This window comes from Electrona antarctica (assembly GCF_951216825.1).
Source record: "Electrona antarctica genome assembly, chromosome: 10".
Taxonomy (NCBI): Eukaryota; Metazoa; Chordata; class Actinopteri; order Myctophiformes; family Myctophidae; genus Electrona; species Electrona antarctica.
Window position 1 is genome coordinate 12,604,317 of NC_136791.1, and position 18,612 is coordinate 12,622,928.

At 40.7% G+C, this 18,612-nt stretch overlaps 4 protein-coding genes across 5 annotated transcripts in view; 3 read left to right on the forward strand and 1 right to left on the reverse strand.

Moving 5' to 3' along the window:
- fam83b (family with sequence similarity 83 member B) overlaps positions 1 to 18,612 on the forward strand; it is a 360,421-nt gene that overhangs the window by 46,471 nt on the left and 295,338 nt on the right. The window lies entirely within an intron of this gene.
- Positions 1,969 to 5,882, forward strand: pdrg1 (p53 and DNA-damage regulated 1). Its single transcript, XM_079512711.1, has 5 exons — positions 1,969 to 2,199; positions 3,310 to 3,382; positions 3,470 to 3,544; positions 4,543 to 4,623; positions 5,236 to 5,882. Exons 1-5 carry the CDS (start codon positions 2,116 to 2,118, stop codon positions 5,316 to 5,318), a joined length of 396 nt encoding a protein of 131 aa, XP_079368837.1. The 5' UTR covers positions 1,969 to 2,115; the 3' UTR covers positions 5,319 to 5,882.
- LOC306931346 (uncharacterized protein) lies at positions 6,833 to 10,253 on the reverse strand. Its single transcript, XM_079512710.1, has 4 exons — positions 9,989 to 10,253; positions 8,520 to 8,983; positions 7,790 to 7,949; positions 6,833 to 7,288 (listed from the first exon to the last, which is right to left on the reverse strand). Exons 2-4 carry the CDS (start codon positions 8,970 to 8,972, stop codon positions 7,140 to 7,142), a joined length of 762 nt encoding a protein of 253 aa, XP_079368836.1. The 5' UTR covers positions 8,973 to 8,983; positions 9,989 to 10,253; the 3' UTR covers positions 6,833 to 7,139.
- On the forward strand, positions 9,234 to 17,808 carry gfral (GDNF family receptor alpha like). 2 transcript variants are annotated; one of them, XM_079512707.1, is made up of 10 exons: positions 9,234 to 9,396; positions 13,077 to 13,212; positions 13,513 to 13,644; positions 14,240 to 14,395; positions 14,600 to 14,662; positions 14,772 to 15,087; positions 15,620 to 15,867; positions 16,048 to 16,128; positions 16,240 to 16,321; positions 16,403 to 17,808. In XM_079512707.1, the coding sequence occupies exons 2-10, from the start codon at positions 13,176 to 13,178 to the stop codon at positions 16,551 to 16,553; spliced, it is 1,266 nt and encodes a 421-aa protein (XP_079368833.1). In that variant the 5' UTR covers positions 9,234 to 9,396; positions 13,077 to 13,175; the 3' UTR covers positions 16,554 to 17,808. The 2 variants fall into 2 exon arrangements, with proteins under 2 accessions (XP_079368833.1, XP_079368832.1); XM_079512706.1 differs by having other exon boundaries at positions 13,107 to 13,212.

Genomic DNA, 18,612 nt, shown 5'->3' on the forward strand with positions numbered 1-18,612 from the left:
TAGTAACATAGTAACAGTCTCATAGTAACATAGTCACATACTTCCCATAGTGACATTGCTGTTCCTTGGAGTGGTTGCACCACTCAAAAAATCAGACCTGTCTGAAGCGAGTGGTGCAACAGCACCCCCTATTGGTACTCTAAACATCGGGACATAGGGACAAAGCTGTTCCTTGGAGTAGTTGCACCGCAGAGGTTCATCGTTGGCATCCAGGGAGTGTGTGTGCAAAATTTGGCATCGACCGGGTTAACGGTGCCGGAGATTAGCTGTTCACAGACGGACGGACGGACGGACACACGGACGGACGGACGGACGGACGGACGGAGTGCAAAACATACTCTCTCCCCATGCCTTCGGCCTGGTGGAGACAATGACAAAAAACTCCCATATCTGTTGGGTGAAGTACAACAATGTGCAAACACGGCAGCGAGATTTGTGAGCTGCTGTGACAGGAGAAGGATGTCAAATGGAATACAAGCACCTTAAGGAATACAAACCATATGTGTACACTGTTTATCAAAAGTATAAAACTAACATATTCTATATGGATGTATATTGTATAACTATCTCTGACAGAAAATGCTTTTTATAGTTTCACAAGATAGTATACCCAAAGTGCTAATATAACACAACTCTGTTTACACCTTTATTTAATTCCTATTTATATCCAATATTTATTTGTAAATACATTGTTCTGTTTTGATTGTCTTGTTCCACTTCTGCTTTGGCAATGTAAATGTACGTTTTCTCATGCCAATAAAGCTCCTTTGAATTGAATTGAATTGAGTGAAATGAAATGAAACTAGAAAAAGTGCCCCTCGGGGCACAGGTCTCCACCAGGGCAGGTCAGGTTGTGGCCTCCTGGTGGCGCTATAATAGGCCAATGTGAAAAGGGTGCCATTTCTTCATACGCCTTTGATGGCATTTGGATGATTTGAGGCATTTTGTTCCAAAAATGTGTTTTGCAAAAATCAACCTGTTGGTGGCGCTATAACAGGCCAATGTGAAAAGGGTGGGATATATTCCTCAGCCTAGTAAGAAAATGTGTGAAAGATTTCACGTAAATTGCATGCTGCGTTCATGATTTGAGGCTTTTGTTCAAAACGGGGCAATCTTGCAAACTGTGAAAGCCAATTATAGCCAATTAGGATGGAATATGAAATATCGGACAGATCCGACTTGAGCACATGACCATAGAGATACTGTGTAACGATTTGTGAGATTTTTGGACAGAATCTGGAGGAGTAATATCAAAAAATGTGTTTTACAAAAGTGGGCCTCCTGGTGGCGCTATAAAAGGCAGATGCGGAAAATGCAGGTCAAAGGTTTATCCTTGGCCTCTAGGGAGTGTGCATGGAACGTTTCACGCAGATCGGTGCAGTTTTAGGTAAAACATGTGAAAAGCTGCCTCATGGTGGCGCTATAACAGGCCGTTCTGGAAAATGTGGGGCAGAGGTTCATCGTTGGCATCCAGGGAGTGTGTGTGCAAAGTTTGGCATCGACCAGGTTAACGGTGCCGGAGATTAGCTGTTCACAGACGGACGGAAGGACGGAAGGACGGAAGGACGGACGGACACACACACGGACGGAGTGCAAAACATACTCTCTCCCCATGCCTTCGGCCTGGTGGAGACAATGAAATGAAATCTATATTTACCCAGGGTATCTGGGCTAAGCTCAAGAACTTGTTTCCAGCCAGGCCCTGCTCATAGAACACATTTCATCGTAGTGGTTGATGCCTTGTTCAAGGGCATTTCAGCGGTGGTAATTTTAACGTGTCGGACGGCTGATTCGAACTGGGAACCTTCCGGTATCTAGACCGCGCCGCTATCCGTTCGGCCACCGCTGCCACCGCTGCCACGAGTGGCGACAGCCGCGACACTAGCGTTGACTCCCATTGTAACAATGGAATGCGGATGTGCTCATTCTATCTCAACGGGATAGTTCCAGCCATAGGAGCAATGTTTGGAACTATAGCCCATAGGCACCCGCTTTGCGGCGAGATCAAAGCGTATCGCTACTCTGGGCCCCATGAAGTGAACGGAACGAATCGTTGCAAGTTGTCAGACGTTGTTTCCGATCGGACGTATTTTTATAGCAACACACGGTTTGGATATGGACGCTGAATCTACTCGTGTTCTGCAGTATTTGGCAGAGGTTGAAGATGCTGCAGAAGATGTTCTCTCCAGCAAACAACAAGTAACTATCTGACCGTAACGTTATAATGAATACAGCTTGCTTTTGGCCAACTGATAGCTTTTGACTAACGTGTTATGTTATCGCAGTAAGGTAGCGATAGCCATGTTACCGGTGCTAACTGCTAAGCTAGCTTCTGTTGGCTCCTGTGCCTTAATTTGACTGATTGATTGTCAGTATTTATTAACAGTTTGCAGAATTACAGTACATTTCAAGCACAACTCAACACAAAAACTGTTAACTGTGAGTGGACGACCCAATAAAGCATATACACTTGTTTACAAGAGGGTCCTACTCCTTGTTCAATTCATCAAAACATTTAGAGACTTACAAATAGACACTTCTCAAAGTCAAAGAACAGAACAGGAATTCATCATAGAGGAAAATAAACATATACAGTGAGGGGAAAAAGCCCTTTGAGAGCGTGCTTGGTGCACCCCTGGTCCGGCCCCTGATTCTCCTGTGTTAATATTACACCAGAGTGCTTACATAGTCCCCATCAGGTGGAATGACAAGGAAACTGGTGAACGGTATTTTATTTATTTTAATGGAAATTAGAATAGAACACAAACGTATACGTACACATTCTACAGATGATTGGTTAGAAAATCATCAGTACTAGAGGACGGTCCTGGTAGGATATAAAACCAGCAGTCCTAGAGGTCCTGGTAGTATAGAAAACCAGCAGTACTAGAGCTCCTGGTAGGATATAAAACCAGCAGTCCTAGAGGTCCTGGTAGTATAGAAAACCAGCAGTACTAGAGGTCCTGGTAGGATATAAAACCAGCAGTCCTAGAGGTCCTGGGATAGGAAACCAGCAGTCCAAGAGGTCCTGGTAGTATAGAAAACCAGCAGTCCTAGAGGTCCTGGTAGGATAGAAAACCAGCAGTGCTAGAGGTCCTGGTAGGATAGGAAACCAACAGTACTAGTATGAGGAAGGTCTAAGTGGGTAAAAGCAGGGAAATACAACATATGTATGTGTCATGTCACAATATTATGCTATCCAAAATCCCAGACAATATACTCTCATATCACATACCAATTTAATATAAATTATTATACAATATTGCCCAGGCCTATTCATAATGACCAACTTGCCTGTGGAATTTTCAGATTGTGGATCTAGATCTAAAACGAAACAGGAACAGGGAGGCATTGAATGCATTGCAGAAAGACACAGATTCAGGTGGGTGACCCAGGTTAATTTGCTTTGTCAGCTTGACCTATGCTAGACTATAACTGATGTGTGTTGTTTCTTTCTTTATTTTTTCAGGGAAAGTAAAGGTTTGCTTTGGAAACATGTTTATACAATTTCCTAAACCGAAGGCAAAAGTGATGATCCAGAAAGGTATGAGCTGTCCCAAGTTATAGACCCAGCTTAGTATTTAGAACAGTGGTTCTCAAAAATAGCAGATATAGAATATATCTATATATCAAGTTTGCAGTGCGTCACTTCGTTCCGCACTGCAAACTTGTACATCTACTATTTTTGAAAATATATGAGAAATATCGAAAATGAAGAAAGAAAACAGGTCGGGATACCAATTTAATTATCCAATCAGGATAGAGAACCCATATCAGTCAGGATACAGATTAAATGAGTGAAATAGAAGTAATGACACAAATGGGCAGACAAAATTGGAACTGGAACCCTATAAAAATGAAACCAATAAATGGGTACTCTATTGGCTATTCTTTTGATAACCCGCAGTGGCGCCCTATGGAGACACAAATAGTTTCCTTTGTGTCTCTATAGGTAACCACTGCTGGTCATCAAATTATTGTCTTAGGAAAGTGACAAAAAACTAAACAAATCCATGAATTCAAGTCTCCATCGGGTGAGTAATCAATAGACAAAAATACATGTTTTGGGTGCCTTTTACCCATGAAGACCCATAAATGGGTTAAATAAAGATGTCATTATTAATAATGTTACGGTCCTTAAAACATGTTTTAGAAGTTGTTAGCTGTTCAAGCAGGCTGTTTTCTTGTTTGTATCAGAAACTGCTAATTGCGTTTGTCTGCACACCCATCTCGGCAGGCAGGGAGGCATACTTTGGTTAGACATAGCATTGGTCCGACTGGATTAAGGTTGGTGAGGGGTGCGTTAAAACGACCAGATTAAGGTTGGTGAGGGGTGCGTTAAGGGTTGGGAGAGGGTTAGGTTTACCGTAGGTGTGCTAGGGTGAGGAAAAGGTTTGCGTTAATTATGTTGCTTATACAATTACAACAATCTGTTGTTCATTACAATTGGCCGCTGAGACCTGTTGTTGTGCCTTCAGTGCTAAATTATTATAATTAGAGTATAACTGTAAACCCTGTTGATCTTTGCTTCTTCATTCATAGACCAAGAACAACTAGACAAGGAAATAAATGATCTTCGCAAAGGCCTAAAAGCAAAAGTAAATCATCTCAATGAGATTCAAGGTAAGAGATATACAGTATTAAAAGTGGCTGGCTACGTATTACATAATGTTATAGGAATTTTCAAATATTATTAGAAAATGCTGATTCAGTAATGCCTTGCGAAAAGACACTTTCTAGCTTTGCGAAAAGACACTATCTGTTGCTTGTATGCACCCCATAAAAGGGTCAAATTTTAGAATGTATGCCATTCGGAAAATGCATTGCTCATTTTGTAAACCTAGGTTACATCTGTGTTGGAGTATCTGTGCCAAAATACTAAGTTTCCGAATTTTCCTCTTAAAAATATGATTTCAATAGGCACAATATCGACTCAGAATGTCAAGCGGAAACCGGAAGGTCCCTTGTTCAACTAACAAGACAGGGTTTAACAGCGTGGCATGTCATGTCATTGTGATGTCATATTGACTTCTAATGGAGTTTGCCTACCTTTTAAAAAGTTTTATTGATGCCACCTCCTCATGGCTCCAATAATAAACTAGAAAAAGTGCTCCTCAGAACACGGTTCTCCGCCAGGTCAGGTAGCTTATTGTGGCGATATAACAGGTGTTCTAGAAAACTAGATGTTCAAATCTTGGCATTGGGTATACCGTGTGGATTTATGTATGTTTGCAGGTAAACCAGAGCTCCGAGGCTGCAACCTTTCCCCCCTCTCTGGTGATGAGATCAAAGCTATTAACAGCCTACTGAAGAGATGACATTGTGGCTATGCTCAGACTGGCAGCTAATATCACACTTGGACTATAAAGATTGGAGTCTGAACAGCAACGAAACACATGGAAACAGATTTTTGTGAATTGCATTTGAACCAGATTCGTAAGTGGTGTTTGAAATGTGACTCAAGTCTGAACTGTCGTACAGCAGAGTTGAGTTTCAGTTAATCATTACCTACACCTATGTCCTTACGTTGTTACCACAGCAACCAATGCAGATAAGATTTGGTCACTTGCAATGCAAATAACAGTCGGCCCTATAGATTAGATCAGATTTACCTGAACAAAGCCTAACTGACATGTGATACCTACTTATTGGGTTTTTGGACTCAGAAAGTGCCACAGAATCTCATCAGGAAGTTTTAAAGCATCTTCTGTGTACAGTACTGTTGTGTTGACCAGTTATTGATGGTGGATACTCCCACACAACAGGCATTGATGGCTATGGACAAGTCTCGCTTCTATTTCAGTTTCCCAGTTTGACATATATATATATATAGTCTGTTTTCTTGACTGTTTGTCAAGACCATTAATAAATGCACACCAACATCTCTCTCCCTTCCTGAGATATGACCAATGTAATATTGACTGTAACCTTGAGACATTTTTCTAGGGCAGCCCAGAGATAATTTCTACCAAGTTCCATGAAAATCTGCCACTGTTCTGGAGTTACCTGACATTTGCAGTATTAATGCTGAAAGACTAACTAACCAAAAGTGCTGCCCAAATGACTATTCTGAAATAGGAAGAAGGCGATTACCGTATACTATACAGTCTATCAGCCACAAGATGGCTGATGTCAGATAGGTCTTCTTCGTTCAGTAAATGTATTTAAGCCATATGAAACCACTTTTGTTATTGTATCTATCAATTTCTGTTATACACATGTAAAGTACTATTTTATGTGTTCTCTTTTACATAATTAGAAACAAATGTAGGGTATTAAACACTGACTCAAGTCTTGCTCAGTCTTGCGCACAAAGAGTCAAATACCAGTAGTCAAATGACAGTGATAACTAAGACGGTATTACTATATAAGCGGCATAATAAATATGAATACATGTTTATCCAAGTAATTTAGGAGCAAGTGAATTAATGTCCACTGAGTGGATCCTGATCAGATCTGATTTGGGAGAACTGCAGTATATTTGTAGTAAACACTACGATTTAACATACTGTGAGAGTGTGGTCTGAGTCTGACTAACCAACACCAACTCAGGACATTTCAAATGAAAATGGTGTATAAAGTTGACTAACAGAACCCTAACATTTTTAACATTCACAATTATGGAAAAAATATATATATAAATAATGAGAGAAGAAAAAATAAAACTAATGTCCATACTTTTAGTGGCATGTCCATAACATGTGTACCAGCTGAGCTTAATCAACCAGGCAATGGATGTGGATCCATTTCAAAATGTGACATCAAAGAAGTCTGGAAATAATCTGAACAAGAATTAAGAGGGATTTGTACTCGATATAGGTACAACAAGCAGTGAAATGGTGGGACCTGTTTATACCTGTTTTTAAAGTAACAATACTGATGTAATGAAGTTGAAATAAAATAATAGATGACAGAAATATAATTAAAGTACAGATGGAACAGCAGGTATGATAAACCTCTTAAGACACGTATGTTGATATCTGTAGCAGCAGTGCCAAATGTGCAAAAACAGAAGGCATACAGATATACATCAAAATCACTTGTCTATGCACATTGTGCAAGTAATGTCAATTGGTCACCTGGTACGACCAGGTGACACTTTGCTGACTGGGACTGTCCAGACTTATTTTCCATTTTTTTCAAGTGCTCTCCGAGCCCTCTTTCCGTGCTCTCTGAGCTCTCATTCCGCCTCTATCACGAGCTCCTGTGAACCATTTGGAGAGAGCCAGCTCTGCATCCTTCTGGTTAACTCCTTGACCTTGAGTGACTCCATTGTACTTTAGTGCCCCTAAAAAGAGAAGCCAACTTAGTAATTCTAGCTTGATTTTGCATTATGAAACCTCCAAAAGTTCAAATGTTTTGAATCACTGAGGAATGTGTATGCTTGTGAAAGGAACTCCATTGAATTCACCATGACAATCTAAATCCTACCGAGCGCACAGCCAATTGCTATTGGGTGAAAATTCACATGAATAGAGTACCTGACAGGCTGACAGTAAGGATGCTCAAGGTCTGTAAAAAATATCATTCATGCACACAAAAACAAAAACATTGAGTTTTAAGATCACTAATACCTTGGCCGTTCTTTCAATGTAATACAACTTGGGGATTTCTTTTTACAATACATTTCTCAGTGATTACAAAACTTTCAATGGTATATTAAAGAAACAAGCTAGTGCACATTGGCAAATTTTAAAACGGTGATTTGCCCCCTATAGGCACATGCCAGCTGTATTCTGTAGCATGCACTATACAGTAGTATGCATGTAGCATGCAGCTACATATATACCATATATGACATCAAAAAGTCGCAGGTCTCGGAATTTGTTCTTGCCATGACGTCCAAAAAGGTTGTACTGGATTGCCAATTCATTTGACATGAGGAACGCCATCATTCTTCTAGTTGCATCATCCAGTGTAGTACCCCCTATGTCTCCAAGCATGGCAACCTGAAAGTATAATATAAGTAACAGCAATGAAACGCCACACCAAGTTTTCATTCCACCTTTACCCCACTTAACTCTATTGGTCCCATTCCACAATTCAGCATCTTTTTTTTAATGTTTTTTTTTGTGGCTTTCGCCTTTATTTTATATTTTTTATGGGGGGACAGACAGTAGGCTGACAGGAAATGGGGGGATGACATGCAGTAAAGGCCGTCGGGATCGGGAGTCGAACCCGCGGCACACTGCCAGACTGGATTACCAGCCAAGGTGCCTGGACCATTGAGCCATGGCCCATTCAGCACTTTATTATTGATTAAGCTACCCTGCTATTCTTTCACAAGTCCACTCATCTCCCTCCAGCCCTCTGCCATCCTCACCCTTTAATACCTCCCAAGAGGTCCCGCCTTAGCACTGCCCTGCCCACTACCGGCTCCATTCTCCACCCTCTCGGATGTCAAGCAAAGTAACTCTTGAGGGGTATCCTTCTCTGCATGCACACACAAAGGGGAAGATCCTAACAGACCAGCAAAGTACAAAAACGTAAAGTGAATAAGTTATTTGAAGTGAACATACAACTCCAGACATGAACTTTGAGTCACACAGCTTCTCATTCATGGATTGTACATCTTGGATTGTGGTCAGTGGGAACTCTGCTCCTTCGGGTGGCTCCAGCGACGGCGCCACAACCTCTCTTTGCTTCATCAGGGCATTTAACATTTGACTATGTACCTTCTGGGTGTCCTTCACTTCCTCCAGGAGAGTTATCAATTTGATCAACAAATTCTCTCCCATGCCATGTGGGTCTGCACTGGGGATGTACCTCACACCCGGGGTACCGTGGTGGCTCATTGTTGGGGACGTACTGGGGCTGTCCATTATATTGTATACTGCAGACTCCAACTCTTCTTTTGGAGTCCCAAGAATCTGTTTGTCTGTTTCAAATGCAACCAAGTCCTGCAAGTGCTCTGCAACACTGGCATTAATGCGTCTTCGTTTGGACCGAGAGCTATCACCATAGTCTTCCATTTTCCCACAATCTGCAACAAAGATTTTGACACATGAGACATGTTTTACTTGATTACATACTACCTATAGATTATTATTAGATTAGCCAAATGGCTTCTATATGCTATTTGACATTATTACTTTTGATAGATTATTGGTTAATTAGATGAGTGGGCAGTGGGCACCAAGGACACGCCTCTCCAGGCCTGATTGGGAAAGGGTAGTCACCTTGGTGCACAGACTGTTTTTACCAGGTGTAGTTGATTAGTTTGTAGTTTTTGCCGCCTACTTTTAGTTACATATTTGTATATGTATCTTTAATGTAATACATAAATAAGAGTCTCTCAACCAACCACTATCAAGAAGGGACAAAAAGTTTTGTTTTGGTTAAACCCAGCTGCCTTTTTTGGAGTACATGAAGGAAGAAAAAGAACAAAGGCTCCAGGTATTAAAGACAAGACAATGTCATGCTATTGCTACTCAATGAACTTTGCTAAATATCGACATGTGCAATACAATGTGTTCACGTTTTAAATACCGTAGGCATTTAGCTCATGTGTTTTCTGTTAGTGTTGGGCTACTGTGTTTCTGTTTACTCGAAGAGCTGGGGGAACCCGTCCCAGCACCATGGTCGCTTGGTTAGGACCGAGCAGACTCGAGACCTTATATATATACTCTATGCTCGAGACTCGATCCTGTTCTATCAGAAATTCATCCAGCCACACATTCCATCAGGTCGCCCCCAAAAAATAGCAAAGATCGCGAGGTCTTGTGAGTGAGCTTGCAAAGATCGGCTATTTTTGGCGAAAATATAAAGTGTAGACTGAGGTAAGAACAGAGTGGTCCATATCAGAACCAACTGGTAAACTCCAACAAACGTTGTTTGAAACAAATACCACTTGCAGCACATTGAATGTAGACGAGACTTTTTCTTTTGATCTCAGAGCATGTTTAAAAATGCTTATTTAGCTGCTCAGCCTCTCGCCACGGACAAATAGCCTAGCTTACTACACATAATGTCACAATACAACACTTACCTTGTGCTTTTCAAAGCGCCCAGAATGAAGCAATGGGTGTTAATTTCCCAGCAGACAAAGACAGTACCGGTAGAGTGAGTCTTAAGTGTAGCCTATTTTTCTTTATATGCTTATAATAATAATATCGGGTCGGTTTGTCGTCGGGGTTTTGTTAATATGCCGGTTGGCTTGGCACTGTTGACAGGCATCCATAGTCGATGCATTACTGCCATCTACTGGATTGTGATATATCATCTTCACAATGCAAACTACATATACATCTTTATCCTGTCAGATTCCCCTGAATTTACACGGCACAAGCGATGCATTACCGCCATGTACTGGATTGTGATATCATTCACAATTCAAACTTGGCTTTCCATTGCCAATGTGATCCCAGTCATGACAGTATTCTCATTTAACCCAGATAGTTGTCTGACTTGGTGTCAGTAATGTTCAAGAATCACCTGGCTGCATCCGATACCATCTTTATCCTTTCTGATTCCCCTGTATTTAGACGGCACAGTTTATAACCATGAATGAATTCCAGAAATTGCCTCTTGTCCATGCATATATTTTAATGTAATATTTCAATCGGCTCCCTTTCCTTTTGTACTGCAACCCTTATATTGCCCCTTCCAGTCTCTTCACAGCTTCAGCATAAATTAGTCTGAAGTATTTATTAACTGTTTGCAGAATTACAGTACATTTCAAGCCCAACTCAATGCAAAAACTGTTAACTGTGAGTGGATGACACCATAAAGCATTACACTTGTTTACAAGAAAGCAAAGCAAAGCAAAGCAAAGTTCTTTGTTTACCCAGGGTGAATGGACTAAGCTGGAGATGCTTGTTTACAGCCAGACCCTGCTCATAGAACATTTCATGGTAGGGGTTCAATGCCTTGCTCAAGGGCACTTCAGCGGTGGTAATTTTAACGTGCCGGTCCGGGGATTCGAACTGGCGACCTTCCGATAACAAGACCGCTCCGCAAACCGTTCGGCCACCGCTAAAGAGGGTCCACCGTTTTCAATAAGCCTATCTCACAGAATTTCCCCGCCCCCCTTAATACGCCCCCTTTTGGGGTTAGTGGTGATAGCGTGACGTCACTCCATAGACGCTACATGTTAACAGAGGTAATTTAAGAAGTCTACAACTTTTGTTTTCTCAAGGTAAGGTTTGTTCTATCTGTTCGAGCTGATTTACCATCTTGTTTGCTTCATAATAATATTGGTCTGTCACATTTTTACATTAGAAAATGTACTTAGATTCTCCAGAGAAAAAAACGTGTAAATGCTAATGTTAAATGACACCACTATTTACCGGAAGTGGGCGTGGAAAGCGGGCTGTGAGATAGGCCTATTCATCATAATTTAGAGACGTACAAATATACACTTCTATACTCCTGTGCTGATCCTGCATAATGATTTCTTGTTGTAGTAACCCACTCACCTGTAACCCACATTTAAGCTGTAAGGGGTCCATATTGACATGCTGGCTGGTGCCTAGCCCCTTTCGGGACCCATATACCGTTTCTGAAGTTTGGCCCACGGTAGGGTCCCTGAGTAGTTATTCCACTCTCCATGGGAGACAGATGTACATAGCCTCCGTTCACGCCGTGCTGTGCTCCGCTTGAGTGTTGGTGAGATGTTTCAAAGATGCATAAAATGGCTATAGGAGACCGCCGCAACGTGTATGAAATGGCATTAAGCGCTGATGCCGTTAAGTATATATATATATTTTTTTAAAGTTTTGGCTGCTCTGAAATTCTCTCTTTCTCACTTCCCATGTCCCGCCTCCCACGGCACAACAGCATTATAAACATCCTGCATGTACGCGGTCGGCCAATCAGAGGCAGTAACTAGGACGCGCAGCTAGCCAGTCTCGGTTATAGCCATAGATATTATAAAAAATAATGCCTCACTGGCCGTTGCAGTTGGAGCGACGTGTATCCCAAAGGTGGAAGTGCAGTGCTTTTTTTTTAATCTTTATCTTTCTCTAATCTTTATAACAGTCATGACAATACATTACAATACAAAACAAGACAAAAACATACAACAAAGTTATTAATACAACATCAGAGCCAGGGGGGATTAGATTACTAACGGAAAACATTAAAGAGTGAACACAAAGCAACAGTTCTCCGCAGCTTTCTTATTTAGAAGTGCTGAAGGCATTTGCTGAATCACAGCGCGTCTTTTCCGGGACTTATGTTACGCATGCGAAAGCTGCTCATTGAAGGCAAATGCTTTGCAAGGAATCTTGGGAAGATTGTGCCTTCAATTGTGACACGCGCCTCAGAACCGGAAAGGGCGTCTACGTTTATATGTCTATGGTTATAGCTCTATGGTCTCGGTGCGGGAGGCGGTACAATGGGAAGTCAAGGAAGTGAGGAAGAGAGAATTTCAGAGCAGCCAAAACTTCTAAAAAATACTTAAAAATACTTAACGACATCAGCGCTTAATGCCATTTCATACACGTTGTGGCGGTCTCCTATAGCCGTTTTATGCATCTTTGAAACATCTCACCGACACTCAAGTGGAGCGCAGCACGGCGTGAACGGAGGCTATGTACATCTGTCTCCCATGGAGAGTGGAATAACTACTCAGGGACCCTACCGTGAGCCAAACTTCAGAAACGGTAAGGGTCCCGAAAGGGGCTAGCTGGTGCCCTGCTGTATTTCACAAAGCCATTGTGTTCTGTCAGTCCATGCTCTCCTAGACTCCTGCTGCTATACGCCTAAATCTTAAAAGAATAAAGGCCTGATATTCTACTACTACTACTACTACTACATTATAAACTTACATGCCTATAATTGGAACTATGCACCCCTTAATCTCCCCATCAACATGCAGATTTGTATTTAGCGGTCAAACCAGATTCACTTTTTTTGTTGTAGCCTAATTACAAAACGTATACATTGAATTGAAAACAAACAACCAAATAAGCTACAATTTTGTTTTGTGAACATGGCAACCTTAAAATAGCCCAAATCCTAGTTAAAATACGACTTGTCTTTTCCATGACCAGCAGTGGAAGTAATTTACACTCCCTAAATTGTATTACGTTCTGAGCTACATTTGCACCTTGATTTCAAATTGTTGACTGGAGGTGGTTTCTACTACACATGACGTCATGAAGGGTGTTTAGCTGAACAGCAGATGTGGAACTGTCCACTTGACCTGCCCAACCAACACGAACGTAGCTGTCATGCAACCGATATATTTGGCAATAGCAGTAACAATAGGTGAGTGAGTCTGACTTAAATTAATTGCATGGTCTGATATTCTACTGTTAGTTATGAATACAACATTAAAATGCATTAACAAATTTCTCATGTTTAGTGAGCTTGATGAATTTAGCAGAAGAAAACATACCGCTAACTGTAACGTTTGGATCTCATCATGACTGAATTGCCTATAGTGACAAGCGGTTTTCATGAAACCTGCAGATTTTAGTTACACACTTATAACTTAACTCATGTTTTGTAACCCAAAAGGTATTTTTTGTCTTTATTTTGAGTCACAGTTTCATTATCCTATTTCAGGAACTATTCATCAGATAATGAGCATCAAGATTTCATCTCATCCTTCAGACTGCTTGGCTCTGACAGATACCTGTATATCAGACTTCTGCAGCAGTGAACATGCATTTTCCAGTGGTACATGTGATGTCAAAGGTAAAAGTCACATTTATCATTTTTAAACAATGCTGTAGAGAATGTTCTATTGTCTAGTGACGGCAATGATGTCTTGGGACACAAAGCTAACAAGGCATTTCAATTCAATTGCACTTCTTGGAATATGGTTGAAATCTAATACTGAGGCAACCGCCTGGAGCATGGTCTGTGGCAAGTGGCAACCAAATCAATAATGATGAAGGGCCTTCACCTGTCTTCGGTTGCTGAGGGAACAGTAAAAAAGGAAGCTTATTGTATATTTGATGTCTATTTTTAATTTTAAATTTCCCTCATTTTTCACTCAACATAATGTTATGATAAACCATAGAGGTAGGTATTGGATGGAGCCCGCACACCACAGGTATAAGAAAGACGTTCTTTATTGAAAATTCTGACGAATGTCAGAATTTTCTGAAGTTTCTTTAGCCCAGCACCCAGCCTGTCGATGTGCGTATTCTACGTCCGCTCATGATAAACCATAGAACCAAGCCTTTAACTGCATGTAGAAAACACCTGCTGTATAGAAAAGACCTTGCTTGCTTATGTAAAAAGAAATCCTGTTTTTCTGCCTCCCTCTTTGTATATGTTACACAAGATGAAGCGTGCCAAATAAAAGGCTCAAAGGCGTGTAATGTGAGCGTACAGTCCATATTGGAAAGATTTCCGTCACTGCACGGCTGTATGTGTGCCTGGGAGGAGCGGCTTTGTGCCTTTCTGCAACTGCTTAACACACAATGCCACCAAACACCAGGTGCAGTATTCTCACTATACTCAATGATAAGCATTAATGGCTAAAATTACATATTTGTTCACTAAACAAACTCTGAATGCTCCGATACATTTTGGGTGTCCGGCACAATAGACGGGCTGTAATAGATATTTTGTAGATAAGTCCCACAATCATGTGAATATCTCCAAACATTTGTTTTAATCATCTTTGCTATTATGTGTACAGTTCCTCAACAAAACAAAGGTGCCCCACTGATGGACTGGCAAACTAGCGATCTAATAGAATATGGTAATTATTTTGTCAATGATTGAAATGAACTACTATCAAAAGGTTTTTTGTGTGTGCTCTAAAGCTGAGCTCATAATTATTATTGTTATTATTATTATTTATTTTTCAGTATATGACAACACTGGATCCTGCTCAAAACGAGTGACAGTCTGCATCAGTGACCACATTTGCAACAAGTATCTGGTACCTCTCGTAGATGCATGTGCACCAGAGCAGTGCGACAGCACCCGCTGCCGGCAGGTATCTCAACACTTCTATGGCGGCATGCCCAGCAATGTGGCAGAGATGCTCGTCATGTGTGATTGTGAGCCGTGGGATCAAGCCTGTGTGCATTTCAAGAGTATTCTGCACAGTGGCATGTGTGGAGGTGAGGCCTGGACCTGCCTGGATGCGCTCAACCACTGCCTGGGGAATTGGAACTGCAGGTATCAAGCTATAGTCTCCATCTTCATATTTGATTCTACATGATGTACCGGTAATCTGACTACAACATCTTCTAATACAGTTTCACTTTTAGTTTATCCCCAGTAATGTCCCTAATGGGAAACAAGTGTGCTGTGTTATGACTCGGTGGTCTAACTTGAACATCCTATAATTAAACATCACAGCCGATCATTGTCATGCTCCATAAGCTAATGAGATTTTATAACAATCTCATTTTGATTGATTGAATACTTAGCCAAAAGTGTAGTCCTTGCCCTGAAGAAGTGTTTATTAATTTATATTCAGGAATGAATGAAGCAAAACTAGTGATCAACAGACATAGGCTATATGTAGCATACATGCCAACAACAGTTTATAGAAATGTTCCTACTGTCTGCCATCACCACTGCCAGCTGAATGTTCGCCTATCATAACATGCCCAGAATAGGGTCGCTAGGGTTTAAGAGGTTCAATTATTTATACAGTACATATTTTCCTGATTTTACCCATAAGATGTTTTCTTCAACTTCACAGGGAGCTGTTAAAAACATACCAGGCCAAATGCTGGCATGATGACTATCCGCAGTGCAGTGACATTGATGAATGTGTCAGTCAAATGGATCCAGTTCTTATCCATGGTGCAGATGTTGAATGTAGAAAGGCCTTTGTGGCCACCATGGGCACAGAGCTTCAGTATCCTTGTACATGCAATGGACTGTACAATAATGATGAACAGAGGTGCAAAATACTTCATGACGTACTCCATAATCGGTCACACTTCAGTGAGTACAATTTTAGTTTGACTCTGCTAGCCTTATTTATTTATTGAATTCTAATGAATGGCAAAAATGGCTGTAAGCTCTGAAAATTTTGAAATCTTGTAACAGTTCTTTCTGATGAAGCGACAGCCGTTTTCATGATGTTGGGAACTTCCTGTTAGCTCTTTTTCCTGTTCCTTTCAGTGATACTTTGGAGACGGATGAACACTCCTTATGAGCTGTCGGAAATGAATGAATCAGAGGAAGGTCACAGGTGGATAACCAGTAAGTGTCCATTTGGACTACAGAATTATAAACTTTATTACATGTCGCAGTCAGTATACAGTATATACACACATACAGTGGCTTTCTGTATTTTACTGCTTGTTCTTTCAGATCAGTTACTATATGTGTTTTCATACGTGATACTTGTTGGAGTTGTTCTTCTAGTGACCATCATCGTTTTATATAAAGTTGGGTAAGTACATAAAGACACTAATAAATGATAATATGTATTATAATTCAGTGATACACATAAAACATTTTTTTCCACCCATAGGATGAGAGGAAGGGATAACACAAAGTTTCAGTCTCCTGAAAAAGCATCTATCCATCCATCCATCCATCTTCATCCACTTATTCGGAGTAGAGTCGCAGAAGTAGCAGTTCCACTCGAGAATCCAAGGCTACCCTTTCCCTGGCCACATTAGCATGTAGCTCTGACTGGGGGAACCCAAGGCGTTTTGAGGCCAGCGTGGAGAGATGATCCCCCACCTGGTCCCCGGGCTGCCCCATGGCCTCTTTCCAGCTGGGTGCGTCTGGAAAACTTCCCTGGGACTCATCCTTAATCCTTACTTACTACCCCATATCACCTCAATTGTTTCCTTTTTGCGCAAAGGCAGTGGCTCTACTCTGAGTCCCTTCCAGATGGCTGAGCTTCTCATCCAAACCCTAAGGGAGATTCCAGCCACGCTCCTGAGAAAACCTTTTTCAGCTGCTTTTATCCACGATCTTTTTCTGTTAGTCACATTTCAAGACAAATCACACCCGTGTGAAGTGAAGGGCGCTCTTATCATCATACATCATCTCATACTGGCCAATCAGAATGCCTGTTGCCTGTGATTGGTTAGCTGATTTGCTTGTTTACATATGACGTAAAATTTCCCTTCAATGGCGTTTAATGTTTTGATGTTTAATTTGCGTCATATTTAGCGGAATTTTGACCTAATTTCTCTGTTCATTGTCAATGGCAAATCTTGAGACGTGTGGGGACAGGATTTAGCGGACATTTGACCTGAATTCCCCTTTCATTGTCAATGGCAAATCTTGCCATTGACAATTGGCAGACGAGCCGACAGACGAGCCGATTTGCTCGTCTACATATGACGTAAATTTTCCCTTCATTGTCAATGGCATTTAATGTTTGTTGCCAGAAATTTATGTCATATTTGAAGGGCATATGACCTAATTTCTACTTTAATTGTCAATGGCAAATATGAGACGTGTGAGGTCAAAAGCTGTATATAGGAGGGGCTAGCGCCCCTCAAAAAACAACTGTGATGTAATTCTCTATAGCCTAATGTGTAGTTTATAAAGAAAAATCTGTGTTATTTAGATTTTTATATCATGATCTAAATTGGGCATGAAACTAACAAAAGAGAACCAATGTGAGAACCACTGTGTTATTGCACACTTTTTGTCCTGTGATTAATGTCAATGTGTTTTTTCATAATCTTCACTGGCTCCATGAGTTACATTTGAAGTCATTAAAAGACAATAGCAATGAGTTTGATTGGATATGTGCTCAGTTGAATTTTCAATGTTATTGGCAACACACCAGGTCTGAGCCAAATACTCCCTTTAGTCAAGAATAAGTTTCTGTGATTTGTTTAATTTTTGTGAAACAATGTTCTGTTTGTATATTTTTCACTCTAATATATCATTAAACTAGTATTTAATTATACTCTTTCCCCCTGCACAGAACTTTCTTACCTTTATTTCATGCTTTCACTGCCTGTCTTGGCATACTGTAACAGAAAAACTATTATTACTAATATATACCTCCCAAAAGGATAGTTTTCTTGGACTAAAAATACATTTTACCACAATGACTTTAGACTTAAAACATTCAGATTTATTGTCAAAACAGATTAAGAGCTTAGCCCCTTTCAACTTGCCATACCCTATTTTTGCTATAGCCAATAGGCAAAAATAAAGATGTTCAAAATGGCAGATGTACAAGCTTGCATGTCCAACAAAAGCAAAGGATATGCAGGGGAACAACTCAAAACGCGTCATTAATTCTCATATGGAGGCCAGACACGCATGATCACATTGTGATGTGATGGGTTGTGAGCCTGAAATATGGCTTGTTTAAAGGTGCTTTAAGTGATATATTATTTTACTAAAATACATGTTAAACGGCTATATTTCTATAGAAATAGTGTCTGTTTACTAAAGAGCTGGAGACGGGGAGAACCCTGTTACTAAAACACTATATATAGGGTTGTCTCGATCGGATTGGGTGATTGGAAATCGGCTCCGATCACATGATTTTCAAAAGATATGAATCGGGGATAAAAGATCGGATTTGTATAAGTATAAGCAATGATATTTTGAAAAACCGCTGTGTTTATGGACTATGGTGGTAGTTTTCCTTCTGGTCCCAGTCAGAGATCATCAAACAAAGACTAGTCACACTCGGCGTGAAAGACACCTATGATGAAAACAAGGAAATGCAACCCCCGCTATGCATGATGGCATAGGTGT

Bases quoted from the DNA above. Each gene is read 5' to 3' on its own strand.
- pdrg1 (XM_079512711.1), top strand. From the start codon at position 2,116: ATGGACGCTGAATCTACTCGTGTTCTGCAGTATTTGGCAGAGGTTGAA. The intron at 2,200-3,309 runs GTAACTATCTGA...TGGAATTTTCAG, and splicing joins TTCTCTCCAGCAAACAACAA to ATTGTGGATCTAGATCTAAA. The intron at 4,624-5,235 runs GTAAGAGATATA...GTATGTTTGCAG, and splicing joins TCATCTCAATGAGATTCAAG to GTAAACCAGAGCTCCGAGGC.
- LOC306931346 (XM_079512710.1), bottom strand. From the start codon at position 8,972: ATGGAAGACTATGGTGATAGCTCTCGGTCCAAACGAAGACGCATTAAT. The intron at 7,950-8,519 runs GTATGTTCACTT...TTATACTTTCAG, and splicing joins CAAAGTTCATGTCTGGAGTT to GTTGCCATGCTTGGAGACAT. The intron at 7,289-7,789 runs GTATATATGTAG...TTCTCTTTTTAG, and splicing joins ACTTTTTGATGTCATATATG to GGGCACTAAAGTACAATGGA.
- gfral (XM_079512707.1), top strand. From the start codon at position 13,176: ATGCAACCGATATATTTGGCAATAGCAGTAACAATAG. The intron at 13,645-14,239 runs GTAAAAGTCACA...ATGTTACACAAG, and splicing joins TGGTACATGTGATGTCAAAG to ATGAAGCGTGCCAAATAAAA. The intron at 15,868-16,047 runs GTGAGTACAATT...TGTTCCTTTCAG, and splicing joins CCATAATCGGTCACACTTCA to TGATACTTTGGAGACGGATG.